Below are 27,091 nucleotides of genomic sequence, written 5' to 3' on the forward strand. Positions count from 1 at the left end.
TTATTTTTCAAAATACTTTAGGAAGCTGTTTCCAAGTTTCACTTTTTATTGTACCAAACTGAAACCAATCATCTGCGTACACACACATTTTCTGTACACTTCGTGACTGGAATGTGACCATAAAAAAAAAGGGACAATGAGATTTTTGGGCTGGGCCCACATCTGCCGAAGCTGATGAGATGAATCACCACCAGAGAAGAAGGCAGCCAAGGAGGCCTAACGCGAAATTCATTTGGTCGCACTAAAAATAAACCAATGCAAGTTCAACAATACAAATATATGAGGCACAATGATGTAATTGTCTAAAAATTCAATAGCTACCAAGAAACTAAGAACACAAAGGTACACCGTAGAGTATCGAGAGCAACCAGCCACCTTATCTCGAGAAGTAATGAATCACACACAGAAGCAATAAAAGTAATCAGCAATAAGCAGGCATTCTTGCAGCTTGTAGATACATCGGCCAGATACAGATACAGATACAGCCGCGGATATATATATACAGATACAGATACCGATACAAGCGGAGAAAACAGAGGGCCGCAGTTGATTTTAGAAGTTTATGAACAGCTCGGGCTACTGCTGTTTTTCTGCTGCGATGGCATGGACTAATGAACAAGTACAGCAGCAACATAGCAGCAGCAACAGCAACATTGCAGCAGCTATGGCAACAATGATAATGAAGTAGACTGCGGCGAGCTGCAGCACAAAACTGCAAGTATATCAAATTTACAAAACAATTTACAACAGCATGAGGCGAGGCCTGCAGCTGGAAGATGAGCACGTTCAAGATCTCCAGGCAGAGATCAAATGCTGCGGACCCTGCGAAGCCCCTAAAACCTAAAACAACAACTTCAGCCAGTTAGAAGCGCTCCAAAAGCAACCTTCGTTCGCCTCCTTTACCATCTTTATTTCTTTACTTTGTAATTGTTGCTACCTTTAGGGAAAAAACGTAAGTAAGTTTCACACAATATATTTACTATTTGCAGGAGCAAAGTGTGTGATTAAAACAAGAACTTGAAAATTATAGGAATTTTCTTAAAACATATTTTAAAGTTGTTAAGTTAAATTTAATTATTAAGTTGATGTATTTTTTTCTGAGTGTGTGTTCTAGCTGCTGCAGTTGCTGCTCTTGCCACAGCCCACAAGGCAAGTTTGGAAAATTATGGCGAAATGTAAGTTGGCAGTTGCCTCCAAATTGTGAAGGCAGGAGCAGCGAACTAGACACTGTCTATATATTCTTAGCTGCCCTGTTGGAACCGAAACTCCTGGATGCTGAAGCTATATGCTGGATGCTAGATGCTGTATTCTAGATGCTATATTCTGGATGCTGTGTTCTGGATGCTGTGTTCTGGATGCTGTATTCTGAATGCTGTATACTGGATGCTGCACTCCGGCGAGCCCTTCATTATTATGCGCATTTTCATTTGCTCCGCTCGTTGGCTCCTTGGCTCGCTGGCTTTCTGCGATCGTGGCCTGATAAATTGTGCTAAATTACAAAGATTTCTTTCTGCCTTGACACGCGCTTGGGGACTGCGTCAAAGAGTTGGGCAGACTAATTGCGCATACGCCACCTGGGACGTCTGCCAAACAGCGCATGAATTCGAGTGTCTCGCACCCATCAGAGCAGAGAAAACAGAAATTCATCTTAATTATTAATAAATTGTACTATAATGGGCGTCAAGTGTCGTGGGGCGGAAAATGAGGGTAGAACTTTGGGGTGGAGAGTAAGCCAAACGGGCACTCCCTTTCAGATCGATGTATCGTTTCTAAATATATTTAGTATGCTCTGCACATTGACCTTGTCCCACACAGAAATTAATATTTTGTAATATTCATAAGACAATGTAATGTTGATACAAGTCTCGCAAGAGGAAGACACAGTTCTTTCTCTCAGTGCACTGAGTGAGCCACCATGAAAATAGGGAACCCAAAACAGTAACAGCTGTAGCAACGACAACAATAACAAAAGCGACAGCACTTGAAAACTCATTTCGCTCGAGAGTGGGGAATATAATATGCATTTTGTTTGGTGTGTGGGTCAGAAGATCGCTCTGACACGATTTCCTCACAATTTCTCTCTCCCAACAGACGTTGGGATGGTGGGCACTATATATATATACATATATAAACTCGTATAGGGAGGCGGAGTCCCAGTAATTAAGTGTGATTACTTCGGGGACTACTTTGGGGGGGAGGCGCGAAAAGGGCGGGCGAAGAGTGCCCGCATAATTATGAACCAGAAGTAACCGTTTACTAGAAAGAGTTCACTAAACTTCATGTCTCGCCAAAAGCCAGCGGCAATTTTCAATGGTTCGGCCAATTGACAGTCCAAACGGAATCGGATTTTAAACCAGGCCTGATAGCAGCCGCAAAGTGCTCATGCCCATAAATAATAAGGCAAGAGCAGGCGAAGCTCTTGGGTTGGCTAGTGAAAACCACAAACTTGCCAAACTTGCACTTCACCCAAAAAAAGGTGCACAAGTTCGTTTTCATTTGAAAATCAATGCAAAGTTGGGCTGCGCTACCCGTAAAAGTATGCAATACTTTTTGCGGGAGTCACATACGCCGTTTTACGCGAGTGGTGGCGCTATGCCTGAATGTATGCAACGTTTTTGTGTATACGACATGTAGAATACAGGACGTATACGTAATGTAAAATTATCAAGTAAGACTGGAAAATATATTGTAAAACTAAGAATTAAATTTAGAATACGCTTAAACAATAAACAGATAAATTTCTTAGCAATAAATTATAAGAAATTGCGATGTTAGTGTTTAAGTTTCTTATCGAATACTCCATTTTAGCATCGGTGAGTCAGTTTACAGGTATTTAGGTGAGTTTAGAGCGGCCTGCTCTTGGCTTTATTATCCATTCTGATTATTCATTATAATAATATATGCACACAGTTCTCAGCAAGACACCTTATCGCGAAACACACTCCAATTACGTCACTCCCTCATCCCCCTTTGGATGTAAGTCACACACATCAAGCAGATAACACCACCATCCACATCCTCAACCCTCCGCGATCGGTATCACTTGCACTTTTCGCATTATTATGTCATTGCCGTCAGGTTTAACGCTCAGTTGGCATTGCACGAACAACGGGCACATTGCAGAAATTGCAGAGAAAAGTGCAACAACAACAACGTTAATAAACAAAACGATTAGCAATAAGGAAACCATTTTCACGCAATTGCGATCGAGATCGAGATCGGCTTCGTTGCGGTCCACAGCAGACCACCGCATGCATTGCAGCTTAACCATTGACACTACATACTCCATATTCAAGATTGCAGATACAAGATACAAGTGGTGGTTACTCACGTTTACGAAGTTTTCACGGTGCACATCGTCGACTTCGTCGCGCTTCGAGATGCGCTTCTTCCAGTCGTCCTCGCCACTTTTGTGGAGTGCCGCCAAACGCTCCGCAATGGAGCCGGTCTTCGAAATCACCAAAGACCGCTGATCGGGGCCCATGACCTGGATAAATGGATAAATGGATAATGAATGGTTGGCATCAGCTCACACGTGAATCGGTTTAATTGACACTGGGTCAGATACAATTAGAGGGGTTGGTTCTGTATTGAAATTATCCAAGGGGAAACTGACAAGGTGTTTGATTCATTCTTGACTCTGACTGAGCAATGCTTATCAAATATAGATAACTACAATAGCAGGAATATTTTTACTCAATGAATCTGAAAGCAGACCTATGATTATGAATACCACACTCACCTCGGTTGATGATCGTTGGACGCCTTGAAGAAACTGTGGCTGCGATGAGTCTCCCGAAGCTTCTGCCTGCTCCTGGTTGAGATCCTTCTTATCTGGCGATTCCTTGGCGGAGGATGTGGTGCTGCTGCTACTGGTATCCTCCTCCTTGGCTACATGACGCAACTTAACGAAGCCGCCGCCGAGGGGAAGTGGTGGTAGCTGGGGGACAAGGCCGATGGGTGCTGCTATGCCCGAGTGACTTTTGCTTTTCGCAACCAGATTGCTGCAAGAGAAAGATACATACAGTTACAGATAGATCGTTAAAAGTGTGCATAAAGTGTGGCAATTAAGGTGCGAATCCATGAGATATGAGATAAGGAGCTTCGAGTGCAGTTGCGAATGCATGGAGGAGTTACTGAAAACGTGCGTTTTCCTCAATGGATTCCACAATCCGTTCCCATTTTCCCCCATCTTAATAGGAAACTCGTGACATGGCATTTTCCCGGCCACTAATGAACGAGGTAAGCCGCCTTATTCGAACGTCGTCCCCCTTCGAATAGAATGCCCAGGAAGCGATCGACAGTCACTCGGCCTTTTATTTCTGCTCAGATTTTTTTTGCCCTCCTCTGCGGCCGAGGCAAAGCAACTTTCTCCTTTAATAGGGGACCATCCATGGACCATGGATTTTATTAGGCGCTGGGCAGCGATTTTCCTCACAAATGGCAAATGGCATTTTCTTCTTCTGCAAATGGTCGTCGGATCGGTTATTGTTATGGCTGGATCTCATTTTTATTGGCGTCAGACATTGACGTTAAAAAACCGCGGGCGGTTAATGAGACAAGTTGATTGCATGGCTCAGGGGATTATCCTCTTTTTTCCTTGTACACACTGTCATTTTAAAGCATGTACGACGTTGGAAGTTGTTGGAAAATATGGCTGTATTATTCAAAACTTAGCTAAGGAAACTATTCTTATGCCAGTTTATAGAATTATTGGATTTACGTTTTGTCAATAAAACAAATTGCAACTACTCGTAGGGGCACAACACAATTCATTGGAATCGTTATTATTTTCCCGCAGATTTCATTCAGCACTTCCATTGATCAACAGCTGGGCTTTGTCTCAGCAAAACAAGATTCTATCTGTATCGAATGGAAACCGCCTTGTAAATTCACTGTTTTTTTTTTGAGCGGCACCGTTAAGAACGACTCGGAGATTTTTCATAATCTTCTGACCAGACACTTATTAGTCACCGGACACGATTCGGTACATTTTGATTGCTGGATTCTGACCGCCTTAAGAAATATCTCGCAGCGTGAGTCAAAGTCGGCCGGAATTCAAAAACCCCAACGAAATGAGCCCGGCATTTATATATGTCACGGGTTATTCGCCACGACAGGCGGCATTCAGAAACCGCTAAGAACTTGTTTGGATTTCGATTTGGCAATGGCAGTGCGCACTCACATTTGGAAAAACTCTGCACGTGGTTTCTTTACTCCGAGGAGCACTGGAAAAGCGATTGAAAAGCGAACTGCACGCGACGAGCGAACAAAGACGAATGAGCAGGCCACATAGACTGGGCCCCAGTACACTTAGGTATACCGTGCACCCATCTGAGTCCCAATCCCAATCCCGTCGAGGCTCGGCACCTGCGAACCTGCGGCAGGTAAACAAACAGCCAAACTGCTGACAGCTAAATTGCATATTGATTTGGAACAATTTTGACAAACTCGCGACAGGCAAACACTGACCAGGTGCTGGGTTTTCGGACCTCATCTACCTAAAAGGTCGGACAAAGTGTCCACTGTTTGCTGATCGTGTTAATCTGTGCAGGAGATAATATCACATTATATGGTACTTCAGAAAACCAAGGAAGATTTGGAAATATTTTCTATTCACTCAGAAGGAAAGTATATTAGATGAATTATATAATATAAGCCATATCTGAAGACTGTTAGAAATGTTAATATGGAAACTGTATTAGTACGCATACATCTCTAAACAAAAAACTTCAATTGAAACTCAAATCAAACTCGATTTCAATTACCATGCATAACCGCATGGAAAATGGCATTGGTAAAGTTCAAAGTTTAGCCACAACTGCTGAGACGTGAAATCAAAGTAAAAGCCTGGCTAATGGAATAATGGCTGAAATTGCAGACGCGATGGAGGTGGAGTGAGATTGGGACTGGGACTGGGGAGTATCTCTGGCCAGGAGCCATAGGTCAGAGGGCAGACACGCGAGTGGCTCCGCGGGACATGAACTTCTTCTGTGTCCACAGTCGATAGCTATAGTTTTTAGTGCAGTAATTGCCCTTTGGAAAGCGTTTAGCAAGCAATTAGTTTGAGTGCCAAACTCCTGGGTGCGGTGGCGGTGAATGGACATGCTGAGGCACACCCAGAAGATATATATATATGAAAAGCCAGGCGATACCACCTCCATTCCACACGCCTGACAGCTGGGAGCTCAGTTTCCATGGAATTGAGACGCTTCTGCATATAATTAGAAGCCATTGCAGGGATCGTTGATCAGCAGTCCACTTGCTCAGCTCACTTGCGTTTTGTAATTGAATTACCTGGTGCGGTAATTAAAATTGAAATTTCTTTCTTTTGCCCAAAAGTGAATGTGAACCGAGACTGAGAGTGATCACGCGATCAGTTTGGCAATGCGGCAGCAGCAGCGTCTTATGGTTTATGGGGACTTAATGATATAACAAAATGAATTGTTTTATAAACTATTTGGCGCGGCATAAAAAATGGCACGCCACCAAGCCTTGGCTTTATGAGGCCCTCACACGGAATGAGATCTCTAATGGAGTTGTAAACCCACAGATTCACTCAAGGTGTTGAAAATGTATGCAAAAATACCTCACATAAATTATACGAAGACAGAGCCTGCTGCACTCGCAATGGCGATCAATGCAAACTATCCGTTCCTAGAGGGTCTCTGTCATTGTCTCTATGTCAAGTACCCGGTTCGAGATAAACGATTTAAAGGCAACAATAAATCAATGGCCCTGACAACTGTTTGAGTTTGAGCGGTTTTCAGCAAGGTTACAGCCGCACTTGAGGCTGAATAAGTAAAAATAATAATAACTCGCAATAATACTAAAATATGATATATTCCCAACAGAAGCATCTGACTTGATGGCAAACCGCAAAATGATATCAGGCAGGCCATCGAGTTGGATCGTGTGGCAGCACTCAGAAAAATCTACAATTATCATTTAAATTGTGTTAAACTTTTTTTAAGTTAATAAACAATCCGATCTAGATTGCTTTCAAACCTGGTGCCGTGATAACGTATTAAACTTAAATGGCTCTAAGTGTAAAGTTATGACCTTTTGTCGTGCCAACTCAATGCACGCAACTTACACTTTAAGTGGCTGCTCTTTGGACAGAATAACACATGTTGATGATCTTGGTGTTCTTCTGGACCCTAAACTTAAATTTTTTAGACCATATTTCGTCTATTGTCAATTAGGCCAGGGGTGTGCTTGGTTTTATAAAACGGTGGTCAAAGGAATTTGATGATCCTTACTCGACCAAAACATTATTTATTTCTCTAGTCCGTCCGATCCTCGAGTATGGATCACCTGTTTGGAGTCCACAATATGAAGTTTACTCGGACCGCATTGAATCGGTTCAAAAGAACTTCTTACTTTTTGCCTTACGGCGCCTTAATTGGGATGCAAACCCTAGATTACCTCCTTATTCGAATACATTAATGTTAATTAATTAATTAATACCTTGTGACTATTAGCCATTGATATTGGTTTAATATGATCTCAAGTTATGTTTAGCAACTCTTTTTTGCCAGTGCAGCCATATGAAACTCAGGTGAATTGCCGGTAATGTATCGCGTCATATAAATCAACAGGTAAGCAGAAATTGACTTATGCAATGATTTATGGCTGAAAGCGAATGGGACTCGCAAAAGTTCCAAGAGCAGCGAATTTGGCAGCCGAAAGAGTGACAATTACCCACGAAGGCGCCAAGCCAGGTTGCTGAGAGCAATGAAAGGTAATGGAAGATCCGGACAATAAGCGGAGATCTCAGTGATCCGAGACGCGAGATGCAAGATCCAAGATCGGAGATCCCAGATCCCATAGTTGGCCAGATTCAAGATCGCGTCGGGTTGACTTTCCCACGCCGCAGTTTGCTCGCTTTTCAAGTTGGCGGAGGAGAGCAGTTGAAGGCGGTGGTAATGATGCAAAATTACGACGTCAACATGGGCTTACAGCTTTTTCGCTTTTTATTTTTGCTTTTTTACCTGGGCTGCTTGGCTCTTTTGTCTGGCCATTCGACATTTCATTAGGCCGACCCAGTGGAAGGTTTAAAAATAGTTACCAACTCTCGGGCCTTTTGTTCAGCAGTTTTGCTTACTCGTCCCGCTGAAAATTTTGCTTAATTGTTACTCTGAGCCAAAAGCTACAATTTCACCTCAAGTTCAAGGTGTCGCGACTTTTAGCTTGCCTTTGTGAAATCGAAATTTGGCAATGGTTTGCACTACAACTCAGCACAAAGATGTTTAGCTAATATCTCGCATTTTGCAGATTCTTGCACAAAAGATACAGATTAAAGATACAGAATAATAAGTTAGATTTGTAGTTTTTAGACCTTCAACCTTTCTGGGGTTAACACTTGGCAACATTTGCCTTCGCAACTTTGTTGAGCAACTCCTGCAATCAGCTGCTTTTGTGCTTTTCCACGAGCAGGCGCAGTATCCCAGACACGTGCTGTCGGCAGAAGCAACCCTCCAGTGAGCAGCCCCATCCACCGCCGAGAGCCCCACCCACTGGGGGATCCCCAGACGTGTTATTCTTTTGCTTCCTCGGTTTGCCGGTTGCCGGGGCAACGCCGAAAATGCGTCAAAACAAAACTCAGCTCTTTGGCTCTTTGTTCGCTGCCAATGGGTATAGATGGGGGTGTTGAATCTGGGGGAGATTGGGTGGTTTTTTGGGAGTCAGGAGTCGGGGCCATGGGTAGATGACAGTTGAGTGACTCCGTGTTTTGACTGCAGCGGAAGCAGGAAACATGCGTTTTTTGGCCTGGCCAGACAAAGGAGTTTCCTCGAATCCCACTTACAGCTGGTTAAGATCTGGGATGCAGCTCTAAATGAATGCCATTGGGGGCGGGGAAATCCATTTTTCATTGGCGTTGTGGGCACTACGTGCCTGTCACGGCTTTTTCCCGGTCTTGCCGATGGGCGTGCACTTATTGATTGAGTTTTCCTACATTTTTCCCAACTCTGGGACCCGCATAATTACCTCTATTACTTCACCATGAAATTCTTACGCTCGCCGCTTCAGTTTCCCTGGGAATAAAGTGAGTCGACGTTTTTCAGATGGTCTACAATTTGGCCGACTGTTTGCTTTTCTTTCTGCTTATATCTGGTATCTTCTATGGAACAGATACACACATATTTATATATATATATATAGATATATATATAGATTGATGTGACGCTCCCATTTACCGTTCGGCTGGCGTCAGAGGAAGAGCGTCATCGTCGCGGAAAAAGGTAAACTTCTTTCGGGCTTTTCGACGTTTTGATAACTTGTTTTGTTTTCTGGCCAGGCCCACGACCATGTCGGCGGAACATGTGCGGATGTCATCCGAGTGCCTTAATTGACCGCCAAGTGAATGTACTTGCTACGACTGTCTCTTGTGCTCCGGTGTTCCGTCGACTTCGCCTCGCCCATATCTCAATGCCTCCGAGCCCATGCCCTCAGCCCGGTCTTCTACTCATCTACTTCGACTCCAATGAACTCTGCCGCCAGGTTCAACGAGTTAACCGGGAACAACGGCAACCAGAACTACGAGCAGCAATCGCAGTCCATTCAACTGGAGACCTCTTACACTCGAAGAAAACCACTTTTGCTAATGGTAATCAAAAATAATCCTTATAACCATGAAAACAATTTCATATTTTAGGAAATAAGACATGGATCATTGCGGACACATACTGATACTGTTTGGCAGTCTCTATAAAATATTTTTCTATCAAATAAGAGATAAATCTCCTCTTAATGCGCTTTGTTATTATCACTACCCGTTTTCGCCAGTGTAGTCTTGAGGTCTGGTCTCGTGTCTTGTCGCCGCGCTCCGATTGTCACAGCTGTTTTTCTGTTTTCTGGCGGGGAAGGTGAGGTGCGATGGACTGAGGAAGTGGAGGGCTGGGACTGGTGGCTTGTCAAGTGTCTTGTTCTGCTCATCGGAAGATGCTACCGTTTCCTGGGTGCCCTGCATGTCGCCAAGTCGCGAATTTGCTATTTTCGAGGGCTTGTTCGGGTGCATAAATTTACCTTTAATTACTCGACAGAATTGAGGTGTGAGCCTTTTACTCGATCGGCAACTTCACACACTGTGCTCGATTTAAAAGTGTTTGGCTTGGGGTTATAAAAGCTCAGTAATTTACTTTGGATTACAAGGCAAATTAGAAAACGTGCTGCATTTTTAGTAGGCAACAATGTACTGCACAATGAACGAGTACAATAACCTAACGAAATAGTGGACAACTTTTTGCAATGGCTTTATAAATAATTGAGTTTACTTTGGTAACTACTTAGCAAAACTGGAATTTCAGCACACATTTAAACTGATACTGATAAATTAGGACACTAATTGTATTTCACTGCATCGAAAGCTTACTGTATGTACACTTTACACTTTCAATATCAGCACTTGCTCAGTCGACATGGTCACTTTGACTATCTGTCAGAACAAAAAGCCCGCTTTGAATGCGAATCGCATACGGAGACTTGCAACACTCGGACTCATAATCTAAACACGACTCATATGTTTCAAACAAAACCAGTTGCCCGGAGAGCAACGTGCTGAGAGCCAGAGAACCCGATTGTACAGAGAATATATATAGTTTTAAAAACTGAAATTGCGCTTGGCTGGTCAAGCGGCCGGTTATCATCGCTCGGCCCAAACAGTTGATCTACAAAGGCAGCGGCATCAACAACGCAAAAAGTGAAACCGAATAAAAACACAGCCAACTCTGAACCGATTCGGGGCTAATTCGCGGATTTAATCACCCCCAAAAGGTCATCAACAACAACAGTAGCAAACATGTGGCTGACCCTGATCACAGCAGCTCTGATCTTGCTCCTCACCTGGGACTTTGGACGCAAGCGCCATCGAGTCCTCGCCTTCGAAAAGTCTGGTATCCCAGGACCCCTTTCTCTGCCGATCCTGGGCTGTGGATTACAGGCTCTTCACTTGGGAGCGGAGAGTGAGTTCCATAGAACGAGAAAGTAATATTGTTTAAACACGAAAACTATTCAACCTTTCAGACATTATCGCCTGGGTGGGCGAACAGTTCGATCAGTATGGCAAGACCTTCCGTTTTTGGATCCTGGGGGAGTCCCTGGTCTACACGAAGGACCTCAAGTATTTTGAGACCATCTTGAGCAGCACCACGCTCCTGGCAAAGGGTCAACTGTACGAATTTCTACGACCGTTCCTAAACGATGGACTTCTCGTTAGCACGGGTCGAAAATGGCATGCCAGAAGGAAGATTTTCACCAACGCATTTCACTTCAAGGTCCTCGAACACTATGTGGAGATCATGGATCGAAATAGTGGGGTCATGGTGGACAATCTGAGGAAGGTGGCCGATGGTAAGACAACGGTGGATATGCTCAAGCACGTGTCACTGGCGGCTCTTGACGTGATAACAGGTGAGTCGCGAAGAGATTAAGATATTTTACAACTTCAATTAAAACACATTAGACTTGACTTTTAAATAAATCACGCTGGAATTCTGAGAATTGGTTTTGTTTACTGGATATGATTTATTTTTATATTTATTTATTTGTTTTTGATTAATTAAAACAATTATCGTGACTGTCTTAAAAAGTTTGGACCGACGTAGAAAGGTCTATATTGAGCTTGAAGGATAACCAATATATGCGGTTCGAGTCCCATTTATTATACTAAACTACATGCTTATATTCAGTATTGATTTATTTCACCTCTTTGCAGAGGCTGCCATGGGAGTCCAGGTGAATGCCCAGAACGACCCCGATTTTCCCTACATCAAAGCGCTGAAGAGGTGGGCATTACAATGAACATATAATCAACTGAAATTCTGCTAACACTTTCCACCCACTTCCACTCCCTGTAGTGTGGTCTATATCCAACCGGATCGCATGTTCAGGTTCTCGAGGCGCTACAACTGGCTGTTCCCACTGGCGGCACCTTGGCTGCACCGCCAACTGCTGAGCGATATCCGCGTCATGCACGACTTCACCGACAAGGTCATCCGCGAGCGGCGAGAAGCCGTGCGGCGGGCTAAGGCCGACGGCACCTACCGACCGCTGAGTGGGTGCAGCTGAGTCACCAGGAGGAAGTCATATGTCATCACTGACTTTTGCCTAATCTCTTGCAGGTCTGGGCGATGCCGAGATCGGTAGCAAGTCGCAGATGGCACTGCTGGACATCCTGCTGCAGTCGAGCATCGACAATCAGCCGCTGTCCGATGCGGATATACGCGAGGAGGTGGACACCTTCATGTTCGAGGGCGATGACACCACCAGCAGTGGTGTGTCCCATGCCCTCTACGCCATCGCCAGGCATCCCGAGGTTCAGCAGCGCATCTACGAGGAGTTGCAGCGCATTCTGGGCCCCGATCCCTCCGCTCCAGTGACCCAAGCCCAGCTACAGGACCTCAAGTACCTGGAATGCGTGATCAAGGAGACCATGCGATTGTATCCACCAGTTCCCGCGGTTGGCAGGCACACACAGAAGGAGCTGAAGATCGGAAACAAGACCATTGCCGCGGACACAAGCATCTATATGGCTCTCTACTATGCCCATCGGGATCCGGATTACTTCCCAGATCCACTCAGCTTCAAGCCCGAGCGTTTCTTGGATGGCGAAGAGCAGGGCCACGACACCTTTGCCTATGTGCCCTTCAGTGCTGGACCCAAGAACTGCATTGGCCAGAAGTTTGCCGTTCTGGAAATGAAGGCCCTGATCAGCAAGGTCCTCAGGTTCTATGAACTGCTGCCCCTCGGAGAGGAGCTCAAGCCCATGCTGAACTTCATCCTGCGCTCAGCTTCGGGCATAAATGTGGGTCTCAGGCCCAGAAAGTCGTAGATCTATCCAGATCTAGTTTTTTAGTTTCCAATTGCATTGGGGTTTCGGTTAAAGGTAACTGGGATGTTTGCGATACATAGTATTAAAGCATTATTATATAATCATTGAATACTTATAACGCTGTTGATTGTTAAATACCTATTAAGTAAAGACTAATTCTAAATGGAACCGTATTTTATTGCGTATAAATATGCCATTTACTTAATAACTCAGGGATAAACACTATTAATAGTCACTTACTCATCCACCTTCCATTACAACCAATTAATCGCAATGCGACTCTCCGAGCTTAGCCACAAACAGTGTTCCAATATTTGCGGAGATTATAAAATTAGGCCCCCAAACAAAGTGTATTTGCCCAGCGGATGAGCGTGGCGCGCCATAAAGAATCCCGAGTTTATCAACGTAAAATACTGTATTTACCTACGGCCAATATTAACCAGCTACTTAGAAAGCGTTCACACCATGGTAAGTTAGTCACGGCGATTCGAAAATGCTCTCCAACGTCATATAAAAGATGAATCGGGGTTGTAAATGGAAAAAGAAATGCACTTCGCGGAAGCCGTAAATTGGACGAGATCCCAATTCAAGCAATACAGCAGCCTGGTGTTTATCTATGGTTTATCATTGGCCAGAAGATAATGCGCCAAGGCAATAGAAAAGTTTTGCAAAACAGATAAGAGCATCGCGAAAGGAAATCACATAACATTCTTATCACCGCGCCTGTCAGCAGCATCGGGTGTGCATATAAAAGAGCTCTCCGTCGGAGGCAGTGCGTCAAAAGAGCTTCTGTCTCCGGTGAATGGTGAATACTGAATATCTGCAATGTGTCCCGAGATTTCATCCGTGCAAGTGCTGGCCTCGCTGGCCGTGATCGGTTTATTGGTTGTGTCTCCTGCGGAGGGAGTCAGCAGACCATTGCCACCCTACGTGGGTCTGCCCACCCAGGATGGGCTCACCCGTTTGTTCCTCAGTTCGCGAGTGACGCAGAGAGATCCCTTCGCATCGGTGGCATGTTTCGGTGGCTACATCGGTGAATCGAACCTGATCGCGGAGCTGTATAGTGCCAACTACACCAGCTGCTACAATGCGGCAGCGGAGTCCAGGAGGGGCATCGATTCCGACTTCCTGGCCACTCGCAGGACCATTCGACTTTCATCCAACAGAGTTTGCAGCGAGCTCAGTGCTTGCAACCAGATCAACGGAACCCTCGAATCCTTCAAGTGTCATGCCAATGTGGTGAGTGGAACCATGAACTTCGAACTATGAACTATGAAAGAAACTTTCTTCTACTGTGAATTCCTAACCATTTCAGGGCTCCAACAACACCGTGTCCACCTACAGCATCTCGGGAAACGCCTCCGAGTCGGCCAGCGTGCTGGAGGAACGCTACCGCGTGGTGGACCTGCGTCATGGACAGTGCTGCCAGCGGGCGGAGCGGAACTATGTGGAGTCCACTGCCAAGAACTACAACTACCTGCAGGCCTGTCTGGATGGCCGCGCTAAGCCGAAGCCCATGCCCAAGCCCACAACCACGACCTCCACAACGAGCACCAGCACCACCACAACCACGACCACCGAGGCACCCACCGAAGCACCAACCACCACCGAGACCCCTTTAAACGTCGAGGATCAGTTCAAGCAGCTATTGAATTTGTTAAACTAATGCCCACCAAAGTGTACAACTTTTTCAAGAAGCAACTTCGCAATTAAAGACAGGGCCGTCCTTAAGCAAAAAATCCTTGGGCAAATATTTGCCCAACTCGAAATTCAACCCTCTGGCAAATAAATTAACCCTGCACAAAAGGGGTTGAAGGATTGAGTTTCGCAAATGGCAAGGAAGAAGGAATTAGCAAAATATTTAGACAAGGAACAGGAATATCCTTTCAATTTACTTGTGTCCAGTGGAAGGGCTTTAAAATTGCTGACCTTTAACTATTTTTTGAATGCTCTTCAGTTCCTTAGAAACTGCTGAAACACACCTCGTTCGCGTATGAATGACCATAAGTTTAGAGCATGATTAATGAGATCCGAAGAAAAGATTTTCAAGCAGCTAGCAGCTCTTCCGATTTCGACACCTCAAGACGGAAACGCTGTGATTAATGAACCCGTATAAAGAAATTATTTGAGCCAATAATGGGCCAAATGTGAAATAATTCAACAAGATCTTGAGATCGAAGAGATAGACAAAGGCAAAATTATTATGCCATTTATGGCAATCAAAATCAAAGTGGAGGAGCACAGAGCTGACCAAACTGCGGAATATCTATAGGCCATTGAATCTGGCCGCTCTTTGGTGCCAATACCCAATCCCCCATTCCCGATCCCCTGCCCCTTTTTACCAATCAAAAGAACACGTTTGGCTTTTATGGCCTTTATGGCTTTCGGGTTTTTGTTGTTTTATGCTTCTTTCCCTTTTAAGTCGATGGCCAAGTCGGCTTTTCTCTGTGAATGCCTCCGCCTTCTAGGGCTTGAGCAGAAAAAAAAAAAATGAAAAAAGACAGAACGAGATTCAGGGGAAGACAAAGACATGGCCATAGACGAAACACCTGTTGGGCCCAGAGCAAGTGGCTCATTTATTAGCACAATTGGCGTGGCATTCGACGCTGGACGCTTTTTATGGACCGGCTGGAAGAACCGAGGAGCAGTATGCCACTTATGTGTAATTCCCGGAATGCGATTACGTCAATCTGGATGCGTTTTACTGCAGACGAAGGGGAGTGGATTTCTAATTTACTTTTGCTGCGAAACTAATTAAAATGCAACTTGTAGTTGGGTGTTTACGACGTGGGTACCGATAATTGCTGTTGAAAATCCCAAGGAATGCTTAAAGGGGAGTGGCAATTATGCTACGGTGGCTAAGGTGATAAAGATTGCAATTTATAAGCCATGGCAAATTTCTACCAGCCACCCGGTTGCAAGCTTAGTTAATTAATTTAAGCACTCCATTGAAACTTAATTGATTTGACCAAGCACCGGTCACCATTACTCAACAGCGCAAATTTCCCGCACCGGCTTTCATCCGATACGGCCGATGTTGAAATGCGAGGAATTAATCACCTACTCATGTGAGCTGCAGAACTCCATTCCTAACCCACATTGACGGCACAATTTACGCGCTTCATTGAGCTCCAGCTACAGCTACAGCTTTAGATTCAGGCTGAGACTCTAGACTCTGGAGCCACTCAGCCGTGGCGAAAACTGAACAAAAATAAATAAACAAATGCCGCACGAAAATCTGAGGCTTGTCAACGTTATGCATAACCAAACGAAACGGGTTTTCCACGATCGAAAACGTGAACTTTTCGTTTTCATTGGGGCACAGGCTGAAAATTGGGGGAAATGTGTTAATGCAACGTGAGAGCGCCAGTGAAAAATGCTCAATAAATATTTGCGAATGTTTTGCATAAATAAATGAAAATTGCTTATGCCAAAATCGAAGCCGACTGACAGACTGGCCAATTAAGGAAAAGTTGCAAGTGCGATGGCGGCATCGTTGTCGCCAAAAACAAAAGCCATGGAAATATGTGGCACTCAGTAAATGAGTTATCGAATTAATTATATCCCGTATGGGTTAAAATTAAACGATGAAAATGCCCAAAAAGTGAAAGGATACAACATACAACTCTTAAAGGTTATCTACTATGCATCCTTTAGGTATTATCATCATTAATTGCTCCTCAGCTGAATATACCCTTGTTATCATCCGTTCGTGTACAGGGTATTTAACCAACCGTACGTAAAACTAGTTTGCCTGGAGCTGAAAAAAGCAACAACTGAAAGCGCAGAAAAGGAAATCGTCGCCCGTCGTCATCGAAGTTGTGGTTGTGGTGCCTTTTAAGGCTTTTTGGCGTGTTGCGCATGCGCCGTGTATGCTATCAATTTCAGCGCAGCTGTATGGGTGTGTATCTATGTGTCGGTGTATTCGGGTCATTCGCATTTTCACATTTTAAGGCGTAAGTTGTTGTTGGTTTTGCATGTTGATTTTCTTAAGATTTCTGCCTTGCAGCCTGGCCTGCACTTGCCGCCTTTTGCTGTTACTGTTGCTGTTGAAGCTGCCAGTTGCACGTAGCAAGTTGCAACTTTTACTGTCAGTGAACACACAGGCACCCCGCCCCCCCCCTTTTCCTGATGTCTTGGCCAAGTTTGTGGGGCCGCCTGTTAATGGGTAATGGCATGTTGTTGCTGCCCGATGAAGCGATTTTTGCTTTGTTTGTTACTTAATTGCGCCAAAGTCATTAATAATCGATTAACAGTTTACGGCGAGAGGATGCTGTTGATGATGGCCGATGGAAGATGGAAGATGGCGGCTTCAAATCGCCGGAAATTGGGAAAGGAAGTGCTTCCCTTTTGGTTTAGAGAGAGTGCGCTACTTACAAGATTTTAAATAAATACAAATCCTGTTCAGTTGCTTCACATCCCAAATAAAACCTTTTATAGAGACATAATTTGATTAACTTAACTTTCCCCATTTCAAGGAAATCCATATTCAAAAGTTGCTTAAAACTTCTTAATAAATCAATGAAAATATTTACTTTGGTGACTTTTATAGCGCTCACTTATCGACATATGGAAGTTCCTCTGTGAATGTCAGCTGTCTAGCTTTTTAGCGTAGAAGCCTAAGCACCGAGCAACAGGTGTCTAATTGATTGACTGACAAGCGACAGTCGACAACCGACAGCCAAGATGGGTTGATTGGGGGTCTGGGAGTCTGGGAGTTGGATGGGAGCTGCAGCTCCAGGTGGAGATGGATGTGGAAATGGAAATGGCAATGCACTGACAGCCAGGGCCAAACAATGCAATTCAATATATCAAAGGAAAACAGCCCATTGTTTGTCACTCTGTCGCCCAGAAATCGATAGTACGCGATAGCAAGTGGCCTGAAAGCTTCGCATATCAAGGAAACCGAAGTTGAAGTACAGGCCACGTAGTACGTACTACGTACAGAGGAAATTGAATAACCAGGCGCACACGAAGATGCTGCGCCAAACCGAAGGACTGAAATAATAATAAATGCCCAATGATGATATCTATGACAGGGCAGACAGACAAAGGAGCCAAACCAGCAGGCCCAGCACAAAGAGTTGCTTTCAGCTGCTGGAAGATGGAGTCGGGAAATTGGAGACTGGGGGCAGCAGATCGAGGGCAGTGGGCATGGGATGAGGCACCTCCACTTTGCATTCGCTGGAAGCAGCTGCACACAGAGAAAATCCAGATTGCAATGCGTGTGTATGAAGTTCCAAACAGAAAGCCGCAACTTACAGATCACAAAAACATCGATGTATCATCAGCATTAAACGCAGTTAATGAACACAATTTAATTTCGGGATTAAGCTTTTCTTTCGATGCAAAATCATGTAATTAATCTCGCAAGAATACCACAAGTATTTTTCCAAGTATGAGGACCAGCTGCAGTTGCAGATTTATGAGCGCTTGTCAGACAACAAAAGTAGCGAATGCCAGTCCACGAATCCACGTTGCAGACCAGAACTTTGTCCGAAATGAGTTCATTGTACGGGGACGCGAAGGAGGACGCGGTATTCCTACATCCAACCCAGAAAGCCAGCCCTCCTTGAATGCCCCAGCTAATGAGTTGTCAACTGGCCTGATGAGTTTTATTTGCCAGCCAGGCAGCGCATGCAAACATAGCAAAGACAGCATGCAAATAGTGAGGAATTAAAGAGCCCCGGGGATTTGCATATTATCCTGGCGGGTTTGTTGACTTCGCGAGTGTCAAAGTCAATGTCGGAAAAACACCGTCTAGGATTGTTGAAGTGACTGTTTAAGTGCATCTATTACGGCTCCTGCGCCCTAAAAATATATAATATGCGCCCACAAAGCGGCGACTCACGTTTCCGCTTCTGGCCATAAAACCGACTAGATTTATGGCCATGGTCACTATGGTGGCGTCCGAGCATAAAAGGATGTGATGCGCTGGCCAAAAATGACTCATGAAATAAGCACTAACTGCCTGGAAATCGGAGGTACAGCGAATGGAGCATGCAATTGAATAGCCATTTTGTTGCGAATGCCTAATGCATTTATTATACATAAAATGTTCTGAAATGACTAATAAAGACTATCGAGTACTATAAGCTACACACATTAAAAAGCTACCATTCGTAATTAAATTTTAATTTCCAATTCTCGAATCTCCTCCAGAAACTGCTGAGATCGACAGCTTTTCGGAGCGTTTCTATGGCCTGCAACAGTTGGCAATTAGTCCTCATTAAAGTCATATTAAGTCAGCTATATCCACGCAACCAATTTTTGAGTTTCGCCACTTCCTGCCAGTGGATTTTCTAGTTCGTTTTTTTGCTTGTATTTTTAAGTAATTCAAATTCAATTGCGAAATCTCAAGTTTTTGGAGCCCACGAGCCATAAATTAGCTGGCACAAAAACTGAGGGGGCACGGATGGGGTATTTAATGAGCTGCGAGTGTGGGAGATGTGTTTCATAATGCACTCGATCAAGGGTTTATCTCCACAGTAAGTCCAATTAAACGATAGTTGGTCAATCAACGCCACAGGCCAATTTGCCCCAAAAGCACTTGCTCAGACAAATTGAGGAAGCGGAGCATTTGAAACTGACAGTAACAGCCAGCGGTAGATACATTTTCCGATACAGAAACACACAGATACAAAGATGCAGATACAACAGCTGTGCAAGTAATAGTGAAAAGGCCAGAAAGAGAAGCAGCTAAGTAAACACGGTTTAAACCGAAAGGAGTCAATGTACTAGAGCCCAACGATTGTGTAATATTTTCGACAACTTTACTTTGGGAAGGCAAACGCGATTGCATCGGGAATTGGTTGCAGTACCAGGACCCATAAGACTTCCCCAGATGCGAACAACTTTATCAATCGACGACGATGCTGTGGCGGCTCAGATTTTTTCCAATAAAAATAATATTTATAGCCCCGTGGTTGGGAGCAGAACAAACCGAAGCGAAAACATAATTAATGGATCAGTGCCTTGGAATTATGTGAGTTTAATGGTTGTGTAATCTGGAAATGCATTCTCCAGCACGAAGCGCAGCATCAAATAACATGCCCCTAAATGGGAATGTTTCTCCACTCGATTCGGGGGCGGAGGCGGGGATATCGGCTGGGAATGGGCTTTATATGCTATATGGTTATAGCTATGGAATCCCATCGTATCGGATCGGTTCAGCCGCTTAGCAGAGCTTTCCGCTTGATAATGCATCATTCGATCACGCGGCGACGGCGGTGGCGGCATTTTTCAATTAATGCCAGCCGATCCAAGTCGCCATATGCACTTAGACAAATGGCATTTAGACACAGATATCTAAAAGCAGATCTTTTGTTTAGAAGCAAGCTTCGGTCTTGTTTTGTCTTCGTTTGTTTCGACATAGTAATAAAAGGAACATAGGTAAATGCATTATATTTGTTTTAGATAACAAGATTTGGCATAACAACATATGGTCTTTAGGAACTGGTATTTTGAATACAGAGATTATACCTCTATGTGTAGTATATTTCTATGCTTATTTCCTTGTGTACTGGGCGAGGCCCCTGAGTTTTTCAGCTTCTCCCGCAGAACTTTTGTTTCAATCCGCCTCGTTTATTTGCTTTGGCTCATTAGCGTTTGGACTCACGTTTTTCCTATACCGACGTGATCGGGCATTGCTATCTCTATCTCTGTCCCTTGGAAGCTGCCCTCTCTTTCTGCGTTGTGGGTGTTGTGCATGTGGATTTGGGGTAATGGCGATGCACATCCACTTTTCAGACTTTCCCATGTGTATTGTGGAGTGAAATTAACCCCAAGTGCCCCTCGACTATCATAAAAATCCGAGGCGATAAGCAGCACTCGACTGTCTATTTATGGCCAATCTATTGTTTGTTTACAAATGAGCACTTTGCCATAAAAAAGGGAAATCGAAGAGGCAACTTCTTATCTAGGTAAGCTGTATATAGGCATATTTTCCAAGTATCGAAACCTTCCTCAATAACTTTTCCGAGTATTTGTGCTGCATGTCCACCCTATTGAAATATCAAACAGTGCTAATGAAGTTGCTATTAAACAAATGTCAATATTCCTCGAAACAATTTGATATCCAATAGGTATAGTTTTCCTTCAGACCTACAGTGCTGGCCAGTTGAATAAGCACAACTGCTGAAATATGAGACTAATCGGTTTTCCTGAATGCAGTGACTGCATTGCTTTGCATGGCGATTAACTATTATTTAATTGGTTTTGGGCAGACACGCTCGCCATTAAAACACGAATCAAATAAAACAAATTGCAAACTAATTTCGTTTTCATTTCTCATCTTTGCCCATCAAATGGCACCGCCAAAGAAATTCGCCACGGGCCAAAGCGAACCACAAGAAAAAGCTAATAAAAGTACAAATTATGCAAATTCATTGAAAACGAAAGGCATTCTCCTCCAAACACCTTAAACATTTGATTCGCTCCGCATTTGATTATTCATTAGCTGCGATTTTTCGGATTACCTGTTTTGTGGGGGAGTTCAGTCTAACTGGAATTATGCAATACAACTCAGAAAGGTTTGAATAAACAAATATAATAATTACAAATAAATTGCTCGAGGTAAAACACTTATAATTTTGATTGATTTAATTTTTCGATCGTGCCTGCTTTTGGATATTTATGCAAATGCTGGCCTGAATTCGGAACCTTGAACCCTGAGACAATAGACATCAAACACTTGATAATTAAAGTCGACTAAATCAACAAAATTTGGCTAAAATTGCTCAAGCGAGTCGGACTTTAAAAACTGGAAAGCACTAAGAAATAAAACCAAAACAAAAGCATCGGCTGCAAACATTTTTTGTACAGATCGACAGAGAGAGAAAAACAATAGGCATTCCAAGTGCAAGCAAACACGAAAGCAACAATAATGTCTGGACAACATCTAATCTATGGCGATGGGGTGATGCACTTAAAAAAAAAATACAACCAAAGAATTTTTAAACTTCACTGGGATTTTCCAGACTGATAAAGATTTTGGTTTTTACCAGAAACTTTGTATATAAAAATTTAATTTCTTTTTTTAAGTCATTTTTGTTCTAAAACCCGTAACTGATTAATTAACTTTGCGAATTGCTAAACTTTTGACCACTGCAATAATTGAACATTTTAAAGTTACTTATTGGTTTAATTAACTCCCAACTTTTTCCAGTGCATGCAAGTCTGCAGAGGTTTCGGTGAATCAGCAAAATGTTTGAATGGAAACAAAACAACCATTTTACAGTTTTTTCGGCTGTTCGGCTACAGGTAAGACAAGGAGAACGGCAGTTAGAGCGAGACGGAACCAGGCAGATGCAGCCCTTGCGAAAATAAAGGAACTTCTGGTTTTCTGTATGAATGCTCCATAATTTGTACAAACCTTTGGCAGACTGCAATAAAAGCCGCTGTTTCCGCCGTAATTTGCACTTGCACTTTTAATTGCCAGCAATTGTTTTAATAAAGAAGCAAAACCTTCTTTTTGCTCGCAGCAACGATGAATTATCTGCGGATCGCGCTAAATTTGCATAATTTCAACAACCGGCACAAAAACGCGCGCGTTTCCAAAAGGTAAACAACAAAATAAAACACGTATTTGCACTGGAAACCTACTAAAATCGTTGTACATTTACTACAGAATATATTCGAGCATTTTGTGCGGCACTAATATACATAACGTTTGTTGATATGTTTCATAAACAAAACTCGCGTCCCAAACAGCTGTACGTATTTTCTTCTTCTTGCTCCGCGACGCTTAAAACGACCGTTCGGGGCGAAAACTTTTTAAAAATCGCGCTGAATTCCGGTTTCTTTCTGCTTATATACCCCACAGTGTGACCAGTTCTACTGAAGAGGGTAATACCATATTATTTGTTTTGGATACGGCCACTCTAATTCTCTCTTAAATACAAATTCCTCTCTTTTGCGAAAAAGGCGCCAATGAGAAAGAGGTTGGAAACTTGGGAGGATGGTTTGAAACCAGGGAATATGTTAAGATATGAATCTCTGCTATGATAACATTTAACTTAACACTACTGTTAAAAGAGTGAAACACTGTTTTGGTGAAAGAGAAAACAAGGAAAATATCGATATCAAGCGAATTACCGATTCGCAATTTGAAAGTTTGCCGCGAAACGAAATAATGTGATACTTCCAATTTTTAACATAAAAATGGTAGCAGTAGATTAATGTTCCATGCTGTTATTAAACATTCAGTTAGTAAGAAGGAACAGTTAGTGGCCAAACAAAACTACAGTTAATTAGGATTTCCGTCAACTTTATTAATGTTTCTTTTTATTTGCTTGTTTCTTTGCGTTCATCTGCTTTTTGGCATCACGTAAAAATATATGTGGCATAATATATCGTTAAAACAAGTTTTCGATAAAATATATTACTTCTTGTGTATATATCAGTTAATTAGTACTTTGCACAAACGGTAGTAAGCAATGCAAGCTTAAACTTAGTTTCTAATTCTTTACAAAATGTCTGGGCTGAAGAAGCTTGTAAAGGGGTTTTGGTTGCTGCTGCATGAGCAACACTTGCTGCTGCTGCTGCGGCTGCTGCTGTTGGCCTTGTTGCTGCGGCGGATGCGGATGTTGTTGTGGCCGCTGGCCAAGTGGCCAGTAGTAGCTCCTTGCAATGGGCTGCACTCTGACTAGGAATCTTTTTGTTCGAGTGCAGAAAATCGGTTAAATCGAAAGCAAAAGTCTTTTCGGCAAACGAACACAGGGTGTGGAGTGTGCGGATACATTTACAAATGTTCAATACAAGGTGATGAACGTCTAACTAATGTAAATTTCATCCCAACTCGGCATTAATTGTAAATATTTAGTTTTACTTTTGGGAACCAGTCTTGAGGAGCACACACATTTGATGCATGTATGTTGCTGTCTAAATACGATTATAAAACCACGACGCCGCGGCACGTTGCACACTAACTGCAGGTTAGTAATAGCTATGGGTTAGTGCACTAACACACGGAGCACAGGACTCAGATGCTGAACGAGGACGAGGAGTAGCAGGACCAGGACGTAGACCAGGACTCACCCATCTGGCTGATTCTGCTGCTGCTGCGATTGCTGTTGCTGTCGGCGACGTCTGGCCACAGCACTGTTCTTGATGATGGCCTCGATCTCGCGACCCCCCGAACTCTCGCCTTCGGATGCGGATGCACAATTCCCAGCTGCATCGTCTCTGGCCAGCGAACGAGGTTGTCCCAAAGTGGAGAGATTCCGCACCAGACTCACGGCATCATCGTGCTTCGGCGTGGAGTTCTCCTTGGACACGTTCCTCAGGATCTGGGCTAGGTTCCTCTGCGGATTGTCAACCTCATCACTAGCTGCTCTAGTGGCATCTGCCGTGGTGGCAGATTTGCGGAGATTGGAAACAGTGGCATGGGTGGAGCGTTTGAGACGGTTCTTCAGCTCGGCATTGAGATCCACGGGCATTAGACCGCGTCCCATACCTAGCACTGGCATTCCCGTCTTAAGAATGCCCTTCAGTGGCTCGGTGGTTGCTTTTCCTATAAAATACAGTAATTTTTACAAATTAATTTAGGTTAAAAATGCCAAATAATGAGGTTTTGTCCATAAGAATGCAGCAAATCAATCCTTAAAGAAACAGGCGAAAATCATAAAAAACATGCTCAGCCACTGCGTACTTACAAACTTGAGAAGCGCGGAGAAAGGCTCAGTCACAAACATGCTCAAACACGATAAAGTACTTACTCAGCATGGGAATTTAATAGTATTTACGTAATAATATGTTGCTCTCATTCTTTAGCACATTTCTTGGATTTATTTTCTTGGTTTAACAACTTCCATTAATTAAATATTACAATAATAATAATAAATGTAATACATACTCATCATAATATAATTCCGTTTAAGGTACAATTCGTTTTTAAATGTAAATAAAAAGTAGTGTATTATGTATAAATAAGCACAAAAGCAGTTCGGCATAATAATATATAGGATAAAGGTAAACTGGAAGGCTTTGCTGGCCACACACATAATATACGAGCCGTTGGGAATAAAACTGTCTCTTGGTTTAAATACATTCCTAACATACGTAGTTTTTTTTTTTCATTTATTACTTTCGTTTTCGCTTGACATATCTGTGGAATTTTCGTTTCGTTCTTTTTGTTTTATTTTATTGGGATTACTATGAGACTACTAGATAGTTAATAGCTTGGAATTGGGATCGGACGCATCTATCACACTGAGCGCGGACCCACACGAAGAGAGCGATTTGTTTGTGTTTGAAAATGAAAGCAGGGGGTTTTGGGGAAATTTGAAAAATTGGGAAATTTTGAATGCTTGGCCAAAATAGACAATTTTTCAGCCCAGTAACTCGCCGTACAACAGCTTGAAGTTCCTGCCAGCGGCCCGGAGTTCATCGGGCGTAACCTCAATGTCCTCGATGCTGGAAATGGCCGCCTTTCGCCGGCCGGCGGGCGAATGTGCTCTCTTGGGACTTGGCATGGCTGTGGGACTGGTGCAGCCGCTGGAGTAGTGATCCATGGACAGGGGTCGCGTCCTCTTGAGCAGCTCTCGCCGTTTGGAAACCACGCTAGTGATCTGCGGCAGTTTCACGTGCGCATTGGTGGCCTCCACCTGGCTGGGTGGCAGCGATTGTGTCTTCTGCAGTGTGGTCGTGCTGCTGCAGCTCTCCTTAACACCAAAGTACTTGGCAAAGCGATCGTCCACGTTGGGGGATCGCATTCCAATGGTCACGGTGGTGATCTCGGTGGTGTGCCGCCGATTGACGGGCTGTGGCTGCGGTTGCTGTTGTTGCACCAGTCGGCTGATTTTCCTTCTCATCTCGGACACTCTGGGCGGAGGAGCACGATCCTCATCCTGCGACTGCTGCTGATGGTGCTGCTGGTGCTCCTGCTCGTTGGAGGCGCAGTTTTCCTTGCCCGAGTCCGAGCCACTGTCGCTGGTTCCGTTCGTTAGCTTCTCGGCATGTGGCTTCTCCAGCTGCTTCTCTATGAACGGAGACTTCACCTTGCCAATGGTGCGCGAATGCACGGACAGGCTTACGGGCTCCAAGCTCTGCAGTTTCACCATGCAGGAGCTGCTCCAGCTGGTGCTGCCACTTTTGCTGCTGCTGTTGTTGTTGCGATCGCCGCGGAAGGTGTCGGGCAGGACTAGCTTGCCCACAGTACGTATGCTTATGGGCAGGGGCAAGGTGGACGACGGCGGTTCGGTGGCGGATCTGGTCAGCACGTGGAAGCCATTGTGCAGGGGAGATTCCCTCAGAGGTGGCTCCTTTTTCCTCAGCTTGACCTCCTCCTGGTCCACCTGGTCCAGCTGCTCCTTGACCTCCTCCTGCTCGGGCTCGATGATGCTCTCCAGCGTGAGACTGGATGGCTCCTTGTCGTGCGGAATGGGGGAGTAATCCATTGGCGTGGGCGTCACACTAGCACTGCTGGCGGTGGTGCTGCTCCTGGGAGTGGTGCGATCGACGGGCGGACTCCTCGAATAGCTGCTGGTGCGACTGCGGTATCTTCCACTGGCGCTGGCACTGCCGCCTCCTCCGCCGCTCTCGCAAAGATTGCTGAAGAAGGCCAGCCGCTCAGCGAGCGACAGGGATGAGGGTTCTATATGGGGTTTGGTGTTAGAGATTAGATTTGGTGCTAAAGTGTTCATCCCTGTGGCCTTTGCACCACTTACGCATTGCATTTGCTCAGTCTGCTCGAAGTGTCACTATTTGGAATTTAATTCAAATCTAAATATTCATTGCTGCTGCTGCGCTGACTGCCTGGCTGTGGTTGCTCTGAGTTGCGGCGACTTACAAGAGTCAAAGACGAGCTGCGCATTCGGTTATATCCGCTGCCCACACTCAAATGCTGACGCTGCTGCGATAATGCTATACATATCCATACACTTCCCGCACTACACTATCATTTGCAGCTGCCTTTATCAGGCACTAAACACACTGAGCGACCATCACAAAAGATGATTATTGGTACCCCCGCATAACTGAATCATAGAAAGTTCGTCTGGCGTTTATAAAGCAATTTCTATAATTCGCCACTTTTTGCGCTTTTTTACAATTTTACTTTGCTTTTTGCTTTGTCCACCACACAGACGCACAACTGCCATCTTCTCGATTTTCATTTTCATTTGCAACTTTCGATATTGGTTCTTCCACAGCGCTTTCAATTGATATGAACTTTCTTTGTAAGCGACTGAGTGGCATTTTCTGTGTTCTGTGTGGGTTGTTTAACTGATAAACAAGACGCAAAGAAATTATGGAAAATTC

General features: G+C 44.1%; 3 protein-coding genes across 19 annotated transcripts in view; 2 read left to right on the forward strand and 1 right to left on the reverse strand.

Annotated features, from left to right (window-relative positions):
- LOC120447831 (supervillin) overlaps positions 1-27,091 on the reverse strand; it is a 114,278-nt gene that overhangs the window by 10,698 nt on the left and 76,489 nt on the right. For 10 of the 17 annotated variants that reach the window (XM_044005959.1, XM_039629419.2, XM_039629418.2 and 7 more), the window contains 3 exons: positions 23,870-24,344; positions 3,743-4,004; positions 3,332-3,487 (listed from right to left, as the gene is read on the reverse strand). In XM_044005959.1, the coding sequence (XP_043861894.1) occupies positions 3,332-3,487; positions 3,743-4,004; positions 23,870-24,344 (893 nt within the window). Of the gene's footprint in view, positions 1-3,331; positions 3,488-3,742; positions 4,005-23,082; positions 23,486-23,869; positions 24,345-24,893; positions 26,427-27,091 lie in introns of those variants that run through there. The other 7 variants (XM_039629424.2, XM_039629423.1, XM_039629428.2 and 4 more) reach the window with 2 other exon arrangements.
- Positions 10,593-12,995, forward strand: LOC120447835 (probable cytochrome P450 4d20). Its single transcript, XM_039629439.2, has 5 exons — positions 10,593-10,964; positions 11,026-11,412; positions 11,717-11,786; positions 11,859-12,055; positions 12,123-12,995. The coding sequence occupies exons 1-5, from the start codon at positions 10,802-10,804 to the stop codon at positions 12,830-12,832; spliced, it is 1,527 nt and encodes a 508-aa protein (XP_039485373.1). The 5' UTR covers positions 10,593-10,801; the 3' UTR covers positions 12,833-12,995.
- On the forward strand, positions 13,599-14,670 carry LOC120447839. The gene is made up of 2 exons (XM_039629444.2): positions 13,599-14,071; positions 14,148-14,670. The coding sequence occupies exons 1-2, from the start codon at positions 13,658-13,660 to the stop codon at positions 14,496-14,498; spliced, it is 765 nt and encodes a 254-aa protein (XP_039485378.1). The 5' UTR covers positions 13,599-13,657; the 3' UTR covers positions 14,499-14,670.

This window comes from Drosophila santomea, chromosome 3L (genome assembly GCF_016746245.2).
Source record: "Drosophila santomea strain STO CAGO 1482 chromosome 3L, Prin_Dsan_1.1, whole genome shotgun sequence".
NCBI lineage: Eukaryota > Metazoa > Arthropoda > Insecta > Diptera > Drosophilidae > Drosophila > Drosophila santomea.